This window comes from Hippocampus guttulatus, chromosome 9 (assembly GCF_054856545.1).
Source record: "Hippocampus guttulatus isolate MCC_2025c chromosome 9, RoL_Hgut_1.0, whole genome shotgun sequence".
NCBI lineage: Eukaryota > Metazoa > Chordata > Actinopteri > Syngnathiformes > Syngnathidae > Hippocampus > Hippocampus guttulatus.
Window position 1 is genome coordinate 14830464 of NC_141269.1, and position 12249 is coordinate 14842712.

At 41.2% G+C, this 12249-nt stretch overlaps 1 protein-coding gene across 1 annotated transcript; it reads right to left on the reverse strand.

Moving 5' to 3' along the window:
- Positions 1–438: 438 nt before the first annotated feature.
- Positions 439–10249, reverse strand: lrpap1 (low density lipoprotein receptor-related protein associated protein 1). The gene is made up of 8 exons (XM_086120249.1): positions 9964–10249; positions 8348–8492; positions 6304–6434; positions 5120–5240; positions 3502–3657; positions 3201–3283; positions 899–1075; positions 439–769 (listed from the first exon to the last, which is right to left on the reverse strand). Exons 1-8 carry the CDS (start codon positions 10126–10128, stop codon positions 701–703), a joined length of 1047 nt encoding a protein of 348 aa, XP_085976375.1. The 5' UTR covers positions 10129–10249; the 3' UTR covers positions 439–700.
- Positions 10250–12249: the final 2000 nt, after the last annotated feature.

Genomic DNA, 12249 nt, shown 5'->3' on the forward strand with positions numbered 1-12249 from the left:
AAGATGGCGAAAAGAAAAAAAGATGACGAGTATGGTACACTTCAGGACGAATGGACCGAAGACCTTTGTGGAGGGAACAGGTTCTGCGGTGTGTCTAATTTGCAATGACAAAATACCATCGATGAAACGGTCGAATGTAAAGCGGCACTTTGACACGCACCATGCTACGGTCGACAGCAGAAAGAAAGCGTGCATATACATTTCCAAATATTTTGCTTTCATGGCTCTCTTAGTCGAAAGGTTTCCCGACCCCTGGTCTAGAGAGTAATGCAACAAATCCAAATAGTGCCTCTCCCAATTACCTGTTCGAAATAGCAGTTTGACCACTGTATAGGTAAGAGACTCCAATTTCATGCGTGTTTTTTTTTTTTACCTCTTGTATCAGTCTTTATGTGAATTGTTCCTTACATGCTGCTTCCAAACACTATAACAATGTCGTACAACAGCAAATCTGATCATTTATTACAAAAAAGTGCTGGTTTGTCAGGAAATGTTTTCATGTATGTACAATAAAACCAATTTGTTCTGATTTGATTTGTAAACGCCACAACAAATCAATACACAAACACTAAGGTAGAAAAAAAATGGATTGTTTTACAGTGGCTCAACTAATTTAGTATGACTTGGGTTAGTGTGAGAGGGGAAGCAAGACTTAGTTGAAATCATTGATTCTTCATTGGCGTTGACACGAGCGAGGTCGTCACAGCTCATTGTGGGCCAGACCTTGACCAGAGATCTTGTTGTGCAAGTCCTGCATGTGTTTCTTCATCTGGAAAAAAAAACCCCACTTAGTCATTTTTGTATTCTCACTTGATTTACATTTGAACTCAACACATGGAATGGACACACGTGGTCCTTAACCTCAGAGTTAAGTGAACAGTGAATGCCCTGGAAATACCTTGTAGCCCATCTCCCTGGTCTTCTCAGCCAGAGTTTTGTACTTGTCCTGGTTCCTCTTGATGTGCTGTTTGTCTCCTAAAGCCTCCACGTGTTGAAGCTTCTGGTGGGAGAGCTCCAACTGCTCCTGATAGTGGCTGTGCTTCTCCACCTTGGTCTCAAAGTGATGCAGCTCCTCCTAAATGGACCAAAGAAATAGACATCATTGTTATGGTTTCTCTCGGAGCCCTTTTTGAGTGGGAAACCCACATACGGTGACGTGAATAAAGTATTTGCCCCGTTCCGGGTTCATATTTATCACACAAAGATTTCAGTTCACCAAACCAATTTTAATATTACACACAGACAACCCAAGGAAATACAAAAAGCGATTTTGAAATGTTTTATTTATTGAGACTTGATTCAACAAACGTGGTGCGAGGGTGTTGCCTTTGAAATTGAACTCAGCTTTCCTAAAACTGTTGTTTGTCACAGTTACTTTATGATTTAACAAGGAGGGGGCAATTACTTTTTCACAGAGGGACAGGGTAGTTTTTTTTTGGGCGGAGGCGTTGTGCCTTAATAAATTAAATTGGCATTTAGAAACTGCATTTTGTATTTCCTTGGGTAGTCCCTGCGTTCGATTGAAATTGGTTTGATGAAGTGAAACCTTTGTGTGTGATATGTATGCAAAGAACACAGATATCAGGAAGGGGGGCGGCAAGTAGTATTTCACAGCACTGGACATGTGCAGTCACCTCTCTTTCAGTAAACAACAATTTTTCTTTTCATCGGGAATTTGGTGAAAAATTTGCTTGGAATTTCTGCTTACAAGAAAAAAAAAGTAACTTATCCTGTTTGAATGCTGGGACAGATTTTATGGCAAAACGAAACAAGCAATCAAACATTCAACACGACACGAAGGATTTGCTTTGTTGGGCTGCAAAGGCCCCATGCAGGCCTCAACTTTGACACCTTCGCGACAGAGGAAGAGTCTAGGCCTGGATGTGATCCTGAATAGCGACTTTTATAAACACAAAACTCAACCTATTAAAATGCGGGCTTGACTCCCAGGGAGAGCTCCTGGGCAAAGGCTATCAGTGATTGGACTATTTTGACAGCACACCTGACTGAGGAATCTTCACTTCGAATTCGATATACAGAATTCAGCGGAAACGCATCTTCAAGGTCGCGCAATTAAAGTAAACTTTTCAGGAAAGGTATTCCTCTGAAGTGACGCAAAAACATGGCGGTCGATCCATCGCTTGTGCCGGATAAAACATGACGGCTTTTGCTAATCTTGTGAGCATTCATACGATTAAGGCCACAAGTGTATTTGAGAAGAGCACCAGAAATAGCAGAGGCAAAATACGATGATGACCATCGAGCTGGAAATTGACATGACGAGGAAAAGCGGTGGCTGTTCTGGCCGCTCAGTACAATACTGCATTGCTGATGATAAGCGTTAAATCGCTTATGACAAGCGGCCATTTTTACTAAGGAGACACTTGCAGTCTGGCCTCCTGTGATTTGTCCCCGCTTAGGCTCTTAAGCAATTGAGCCATACGCTTGTCCAACACTCTTAAGTCACAGCAAAGAGTTAAAATGTGACTTAAATCCTTTTATGATATTGACAGTTTGACAAGGGCTCAAAGAATTTCTTCAATTGGCTCCCATGAAAAAAAAAGTTCAACGATGCATACAGCAGTGAAAATGAGACATACTCAAGTAAAATCTTGAGGGAAATGCCCTCCATTTGGAAAAAGATCTGGCCAACTATTCTGAAAAAAAGTGACTGGTCAGGTCTATAGTTTCAGTTATCTTTCAATAATGTAGCTTTTTTTTTTTACAACGTTCAAAACATTAGCCAATTTAAAACATTAGCGGACTTATGGCAACATGTTTTGGTTGCATTCAAAGTCCAGCTAATGCTAGCTAACTCTTACATAGCATAGGCTGCAATGTTTTTTTTCCTTCTGCTAAGTGGTCATTTGAAGGAAGAACCTTGTACCAATTGTACAATGATCAAAACTGCTATTGTACAATTTAATCTTTACTTCTGTACTTAACGTCATTTCAGCGTCAGTACATTTACCGACAGTAAGAACAGAATAAGTATGTCTACTTTTGCCGGTCTGTTTTTCACATAAGCATCTGTACTTCTACTTGGGTACCGAGTACTTTTTCCACCTTTGGAGGTTCCACTGTTATTAAGTGTGTGTGTGTGTGTGTGTGTGCGTGCGTGTCCATAAAAACACACGCGCGTACGCACGCACACGCACTAATAAATAGATGAGAGCTGTCAGAGGAGATGTAAAGCCTACCTTGAGAGAGTCCAGCTCATCATTACTGAGGTTGGCTCTCTTGGCAGCCTCCCACAGTTCGATCACACGGGGCTCCCGGAATTCTACACAGCGACAATTGACACACATGAAAACTGCTTTCAACTACCACATAGGGGCATTGAAAACAAAAGCTTGAGAGGAAAAAGAGGCAGCGGGAATGCAGAGAACGCAGTCTAGGACGAAGAGTGAATCCACAAAGTAATTAGTGAGACCTAATACACATATTGACATGGGATTTCTTCCATTGATATGCAGAGTGTGTGTGGGTGTTTCCCATCACCGCTGTCCTCGATGAAGCCCTCGTGGCTGAGCTTGCGGAGGCGCGCAAAGCCTTCATCGAGGTCCCTCATCTTCCGCTTCAGCTCCGTGTGCTTCTGCTGCACCTCCTGCTCTTTGCCGTCGCCCTCCAGGGGGGAGATTACATTCTTGTGGATCTCTGAGAGTCAGAGGGGGACACGTTGAGAGTCATGTGTGGGAGGATGAGCGGTTTAAACGGGGACGTGAAAAGGAAGAAGGGTGAGAAACAAACGACATAGTCGTCATATTTTCTTCAAGGCCTAAACAAAACAAGTGGTATGTCACTATCGTGTGAAATTATCATTGAAACCTATAATATTGGGCTTGTTCTGGCAGGGCCACCACAATTAAGGCTCATGGTGACAGTGGATGTCCTGATCGTCCAAACGGGCAGTAGGGAGCGCTCATCATCCAAACAATCAAACATGTACTTGCATTGACAACCATTTTTACCCAAGACAGAAAAATGTCAAGACGATTCATCATTTAGACAGATGACAACACTGGAGGAAGAGCTCTACCGCCACCTGTGGAGAAGGAGCTCGTGTGTGTGTGTGTGTGTGTGTCTCACACTCACTCAACTGAGGAGTTAATGACCTATGATTATTTTCCTGCCAGAAGTGTGTCCAAAGTAGCAGTGGCAACAGGGCAGCAGAACTTGGGGCTCGGCACTCAGCGCTAGATCAAAAACGCAATGTTGTTTTCCACACAAACACCGTGTGTCTTTGGGGAGGTGCAGTAGAGGAACAAAATAATTGCGACATATGTCACCTACTCTAGTGAGAGTTCCACTTCACACATTACAGCATCTTATGTCATATAGATTCACATTATTGTTTATGATTACCGGTAATTCAAATGATGGATAATAAAAGTTCACAAAGAACATATTTACTGAACACCATCAGTCCATCTTACTGGATCAGTCCATTTTGAAATCCAAGAAACACAAAGGAAATTAACCAAGACGTGATGGAAATGGAGGCGGCGTGGGGGCTGATGGGAGATTCCCTTCCAGGCAGGCTGTGATTGGCTAAACATGTAAGCGGATCGGACAAGCAGCCAAGTAACTGCGGCAGGTTCAAGAGGCATGCTCCCGCATGTATGGAGCTTTGATTATCAGAGCAGATCCCACACAATATGACCAGAATTTTTAAATGTCAGATTTTCTCTCTTTATGTATCAGGTCTATTCTCGGTTAAAAAACAACAACAAAAAGTTTAAAAATCCTTATTTGTGTACCAGGCAGGCCTTAGATAGTTTGCAATTGCATCACCGAATAGACAATATGTGACGAGCAGAAGAGTTCTTTCTGCCGCCTCTCATTTGGTGTCTGGTTTGCAGCTGCCTTTCAGACCGCCTAATTAAGGAGTTACTGTCTGCCTGTCATTCATTTTTCTTTGCAGCACTGACAAGTTCACATTTTTGTTATTATCGATTACAAAACATGGTCAATTTTCCACGCACATTTTGGGATCTTCGTAAATCAGGCTCTGTGTGTGAACATAAAAATATTCTGACGGAAGGACTGATACTGCAGGCAGACATGCGCAGAAGTGCATTCCCCGTGCTTGTGAGGACGATCAAGGTTTATCGCTCACCCTCGGTCCTGCTCACGGTATCCATGAGGATGTTGTACTCGTGGATCTTTTCCTTGTGGTGCTGGAACTCTCTCTTCAGGTTCAGCAGCTCCTCTTCAGTGAATTTGCCCGAGCTTTTTGCCTGCTCAAACGAAACATAAATGGAACTGCTGGCAGAGCATAAAGCACATGATTGGAGACAAACTTGACAGCAAATAAATCACCAGGACGTGCCATTTTACGTGACGTGCAAAGAAAGGCATGACATGGTGGAATGAATGAGTGTTGTACCCAAAGGGTCTACATACAGCACAGGAGTCAAAACTCAAAGCCCGGGGGCCAGATCAGGCCCGCCACGTCATTTTATGTAGCCTGCGACAGCAAATCATTTGTGTCAACTTTATCCTGGCTAAATTCTATACAGGTGGATTTTTTGGAAACATCACTGCTATGAATTAAATGAAAACATACGTTGTATAGGTCAAACTTAAAAACAAAAAATGAAACACCTGATGTGCTACTAAAAAAGACATTTTTTAAATTACAGCTGAATATAAATTTAGGGACACATCAAGCCATCTCTGACTCATATTTGCTGATCTTTGTGTTTAATCAAAATAAGACATTTTGCATAAATCTGCTTTGACTTCGCAAATGACTGATCAACATTTTTCCCGACATGTTACGGGCAAAACCAGGAACTGGATCCTCATCAGTTTACTAGACGTTTAAGCATTTTCTGCACTGACAATTTGAAATAGTGTCCTGTTTTTTTCATGAAGGGATGGAAATTAAAAATGTGTTTTCTTCGTACGATTCATCAAAAATATATATTTGACACATTAATTGATCAAAATACAGAGACTGAGTTAGGGTCAGCAAAACAAACACCATGTCGGTGTGCTGTTCAAGTTTCATTTCATAATTACAGTTCCTGCTAGTTTGGGCGAGAACAAACTTTTTATACTTTGTGACGACAATATAAAAATAGTAAGGGGGGGGGGGGTTGTTTGAGACATATAAGAGACTTGTTGTGGTGAGACTGCACCGACTGTAACGGTGTGTGAGAATATGAAACTACCTGATGCCAGCTTTGACACAAAGAACAACAAATCCAGATGGTGTTCACACTGCCTGCACATTGCTAACAAGAGTGTACACACGTGCGCGCGCACACACACACACACAAACACACGCACACACACCTTGTTCCATAGTTTATCCAGCTTGGGATCTTCAAATATGTCACCATCTTGAAAGTCATGGTCCTTCAGAGAGTTGCTCTCCAGGTGTCTTGTGTCTCTTTTGCCATCCATCCCGTACTTGGCCAGGATCACTAGCGAACACAAGGCAAAGCAAACCACATCAGCTGCAAAATGGGAGGATTTTGAACTGCCAGTAAATTAATAAAAAGTATACATGTCTCTTTAATCTTTGAAGATTTGATGAAACGGTGAGCAGTGGATCGCCAAGATACAGTAACTGATTTACACTCCGGTGACGGAGGGAGGGGGGGGGGGGGGGCTACTCCTACAGCAAGTAAAACGAGAAGAATATGGTTCATGGTGGTGGTCCTGTCTTTGCAGCGATTTCAGCTTCCACTGTTCTGTGAGGAAGACTTCCTACAAAATGCTGGAGAGAGGCTCACAATCGAAAGTAGAAAAGTGAAAAGTGATTTCATAATTTCTTTCATCTTTGCAACATATTAAAAAATATATATGATTTTAAAAAATGATGCAGCTCACAGTTGGCAACAACAAAAAAATCATGTCATCTCACAATGGCATGCTGAGAAACAACCCAATGTTGTTGGACTTGGCTCTGGCCTCATTGTGTTGCTCCAGTAAATTGTGATTCAGCAGCTGATTCAGCACCAATTCACATGCTGCTGGAACACATTCGGATTACTCATTAACCAGTTAGTGGCACGCACACGAACACACAACCCTCACAATCATGGTCCAAGAACCTCACAAACGAGCCACTCATTTACATTTGAACCTTTTATGCATCCGTGTGACTTAAATGACATGCAATAAACGGCTAGTAAAACAAGAATACACTGCCAGTGCATTGGCGTGATGAAGGTCTCTTGTGGTCCTGTGGTTTCAACATTGATATTTAGCCCACACAGGACCATTGACTCTTTTTTTTCCACAAGTTACAAGGACACTGATGCAGTGCAGAGTAATAAGGGCAGGACGTCCAGATGGCTTCTGTGCACCATCGATGCAGGTGTTAATGAATTATTCACATCTAATGTCATATCATACACTTCTGTCACACAATAATAAACAGCCAACACTCAAAAATAAGTTTTAAAACTTAACATTTCCCTCATATATCACTGATTGTCAATACGCTGCAGTAAATGCATTGCTCACAAAATGTGAAGGATGTTTGGCATTCAAGTGTAATTTTAGAATGAACCTAAAATACGCTAACCTTTTCAGATGAACCTAATATAACCTTCTTTAATCTTTTGAATGCAAATGTCTGAGTGTTCTCTATCTCGGGTGCCAAACCTGATGAGTTTGCAACCGAGTTTGTGACACTCTAAGCTCAGTGGCCACATCCTTCTGGGAACATCCTTTTAAACCTTGTAGTGACACCACTGTTGATCAATTATTAGGCGCCATCCTCGTCATGTGAGAGCCAACAATCCAGTAATGTTTCATCCTATTCTTTATACATTCGTGTCTGTTCAAAATGTACAAATAAGAATACGTTTATGTCAAGCTGGTTCCTCAAATGAGGGTATAAGTGCCAATTGTATGTTACTGAACCTTTTATCAGCCAAGAATGTTACGTCCCAGGGATGTACTGCGACCGAGACAGCAAATTTGCCTCACAGTTCTGAGGTTTAGGGTTCAAATCTTGGCTCAGGGCCACCTGTGTGTAATTTCCATGTTCTTATGTGGGTTTCCTCCGACATTCAAACAATGGATTAATTGAAGACTCTAAGTCCTCCACAGGTGTGAATGTGTGTGTTCATATTTATATGTCCCTTGTTTTGATGGCAACCAGTCCAGGGAGGTAACAGTCACTCACCAATGTATGCTGAAAAAGACAAACAAATTGCCCTATGGAGGACAAGAATGGAGGAATATATTGTAGTGCTACCAAAGTCATGCGTGCCAAATACCAAAAGACATTCAGACACAACCAGGAGCATTGATTGTTATTGCTCATAACAATGCAATCCGTGCGTCCTCCAAGACAATTCAGCAGACAGAGAGACACCCTCACCATTGAAGTTACGGCGGATTTGGGCCTCTTTCTCTCCATTTTCATCCAGTCCCTCAACCTTCCATTTCTTCCATTGCAGCTCAGCCTTTTCCTGGATTTTCAGGTCACTGTGCAGCTCGGCTTGCTTCACAGGAGACAATTGCATCTGTCAAAACGCAGGACAGCATCAAACTGAGTGTTAAGATGTCTGTTCCACAGATCAAAACAGAATATTTCATTCATTTAACTCACTTTTATTAGTCTATTAAAAAAAAAAAAAGAATGCACGCACGCACGCACGTACACACACGCGCACACACACACACACACACTGAGATGGGATGATTTTCTGGCTATTTATTCGGCCTGCTTGTGCTTTTGTTAAAGCTTGCTGACCTGCAAGATCAACATTCACAGCTACAAACTCTATGGATACGTTTGGAATTAGTAACTCATTCCCTCCTCTTTAATCACTGCATTGTATATGGCTTTTAATGTAGTGGACTACAGACCAAGGCAGGGAGAAGTATGTGCACCCAGTGGAATTTCTTAAATTTCTGCAGAGATTGGTCATAAAATGCAATCTGATCATCACCTCACGCTACGTCCGCACAGCAGGGCATGGTGCTCAATTCAGAATTTTTGTGAATAAATCCAATCTTTTTATGTACTCCTTCATATTTCAAAAAAACATATGAGATTTCTAATATAAATGAAATAGGTCCATGATGTGATACATTTGAGCACAAAGCACGACGCAGAGTGTCGCACAAAACATTTTTATTTATTTGTTTATTTTTAAACAAAGTCACGTGGCACTGTGTTTATGTTCATTTCAGAATGACAGAGAAGAGGTACACATATTTTGGGAATTTGAGACAAGACAGACAGACCTCGATCTCCTCATTTCTGCTGCTCTTAGCCACTAGAAAACACGCAGTGGTTTAGAAGTGTCCCTTGTATTGAAGCAATGCCTGCTGTGTACAATGTTTTAAGTTTGCTAAAGAGCACGTGTCTGCTCCACAACATGACTGGCAAACCATTCTGTGGACAGTTGAGTTGTTAGAGAAGAACATACAAAAGCAATGTGTGGAGGGGAAAATGGCACAGCAAAACAACCTGATCCCAGCTTTGAAGCATGGTGGAGGAAGCATCATGGCAAGGGCGTGCTTTACTAACTCAGGGCCTGGGCCGCTTGCTTTCATCAGTAGAAAAATGAATTGAAATTTGTATCAATATATTTTGCAGAAGAACTTGAGATCATCTGTATAACAGTTGAGGCTCGAAAGGGATGCAATGCGTGTTGCAACAGGACAATGTTCAAAAACGCTGAAGAAATCAACATTAAAACATAGGTGTCAAACTACGGTCCTCGAGGGCCATTTTCCTGCATGTTTTGCATCGTTCCAAACATGCAGTACACCGGCCCTCGAGGACCAGACTTCAACACCTATGGTTTAAAAGAAGAAAATTCTGGAGTGGCCCAGTCCAACTCCTGACCTCAACCCGAGTGAGATGAATGCTGACGATATTTTCGCGGTACGGCTTGGAACAATTTATCAGGAAATATTTTGTTTTTCTAGTGACATTCGTATTGTTCACTCCCCAGATGTATTGAGGGATATAATCATACGTACCCGCAAGGCCTTGTTCCACACCTGGTTCAACTTCGATATCCTGAATTCGACCGCCTGCTCATCACCGGCGCCAGCTTTTTGGGGCTCGTTCGACTCCCGCGAATATTTACCGGCCATTACGCAAACACCGAGAGAAACAACAACTAATGAATACAGTTCTTTCATCTTAAATAGGAAACACACTGCGTGTCTAAGATTCAACTAGGAAAATCATAAAATAACAGACTAGTCACACTGATGGACACTATTATTGTGTCCGAGCATCGTAAGACACGTGACCAATGGAGCAGTCAGTTCCGCGTTAGTTGCATTGTGGTCTATGTATTTTTCAACTTGGAAACTACTATGTTCAAGCACTATCAATACCGCCCTTATAAACTACAAGTCCTAAAATGCAGCGCAGCTTCGTTTGCAACCAGTGGAAATTGAGAGCAAATCGAAATCTTCCACGCGTTTTCGGGACCGTAGCCTGCTCCGTCCATAACTCCATCACATTTGAGTTCACGAGATGTCACGCCCCGTGGGATATACTGTTCACCACACAGAGAAAGTGAGAATGGTAGTCATCTTTAACGGGGAAAAGACGAGGATGAGAGTGCTGCAGTGGATCCAAATCGTCGTGCCAAAAAAGTCGTGCTCTCATTAATGTTGAAAAACTTAAAAACAAGTGTTCTTCCCAGAACTACGGAGCCCCGTGACAGTTAGAAATGAAAAAAAAAAAGTTTTTTATTTTGTGCACACAATGTAGTAGTCCATGCGCACGAAATAGTAGTTCGTAACCACAAAGTACTTCCTCGTGCGTACGTAATATTTACAGCGCGTGCTCAAAGTAGTTTTCTTCTATTGTCATTCCTGGGGATCTATTTTGTTGTTGTTGGCCATCATAAAGTCGAGTCACGTTTAGAGTTTTTGAAAGAAGACGTAACTCTACATTGATTGGTAGAAATATCATTTTGATTGGTAGAAATATTTTGGAAAATGTATTGTCGGACAACGAGCGGAGGAATTGGCACATTGAATGAAAGACAAATGTTTTTTCTATAAATCCCAATGCTTTGGCTTTTGTTGCAAGGAATGCTTAATTACAATTTATTGATGCTAAATTACTTGCAAGGAATACTAATTTCCATCTATTAATAGTTAATCACTAATGAATAATTTGTCACAAAATTATACAATTTGAATTCGGCCACAAAGTGAAGAGAAGGAGTAGTATTGTCCTTGTGCGGCAATTGAAATTTGGTGACAAGATCTTCATGACAGGACATGACATGAAAATACCATATACTGTACAATATACTATTCACCCGTGTTTAAAATTTTGACTTATTGTACCATTCTTTAAAAAAGGTCTGAAACTAGCCCATGATCTATTCTACAGTATCTCCCGAGCAAGCTCACGTCATCAATATTGTGCTGCTGCATGAATTTTTGTATAGAAAAAAACAGAAACGATTAATGAAGCAAAACACATCCTTATGGAGAGTCTGTGGATTTTGTCATCACAGCAAACAAAATTATTCATATTGACATATGCAATGTTTTTAAATATTTAAATATGTTTTACTATTTTTGCCGATGATACTACTCTACCTCAAAGAGCTACTGAATACTGGTGAAAGTGAACTGAATACACCGGAAAAACTGGATTGACGTCAATAACTTATCACTAAATTTGAACAAAACAAAGGATATTATTTAGGGCACTAAACAAATAAAATAAGTTCAAATCACCGGACATTCAAGTGAAATAGAAAGAGTAATAATACATCATTTCTTGGAATGATCATTGATGTCAAGCTCTGGTGGGCGCCGCCTATAGACAATGTTAAAACCCATAGCTATCTGTTGTAAAACTAAGGATGTCCTGAAGAACAAATCCATCCAACCATCCATCCATCCACCATTGTCCGAGCCATTTATCCTTTATTTTATTTTTAAACATTGGCCTTAGGTTGTGTTTAAACAGTAACCTCCAGGTGAAGGCGGTCACATCATATTGAAAGCCTATATGCAAAGGCAGAATGTTTGCTACAGCTCCTGTATTGGCTCTCATTAGATTGTGCAGGTCTACTTAACTTTGTGACCAGTGAGCGTATATTTCCAGGAAATCTGATTTAAATAAGGCCGTGATTAGATTTTCACATACAGGAAAGTAATAAAGGAAAATTCATCCCCACAGGAACCTATAATATCATGCACGAAAATACATCGCTTTCTTTTTCGATGTCGCCATGCCTGTTGTTCGACCCTCCATCAAATCTTTGTTGCGTGAGTCAACAGGAC

Excerpts from the sequence above, each read along its gene's own strand:
- lrpap1 (XM_086120249.1), bottom strand. The coding sequence starts at position 10,128 with ATGAAAGAACTGTATTCATTAGTTGTTGTTTCTCTCGGTGTTTGCGTA. Across the intron at positions 5,241-6,303 it reads TGGATAAACTATGGAACAAG|GCAAAAAGCTCGGGCAAATT; the intron begins GTGTGTGTGCGT and ends TCGTTTGAGCAG. Across the intron at positions 1,076-3,200 it reads ATGAGCTGGACTCTCTCAAG|GAGGAGCTGCATCACTTTGA; the intron begins GTAGGCTTTACA and ends TGGTCCATTTAG.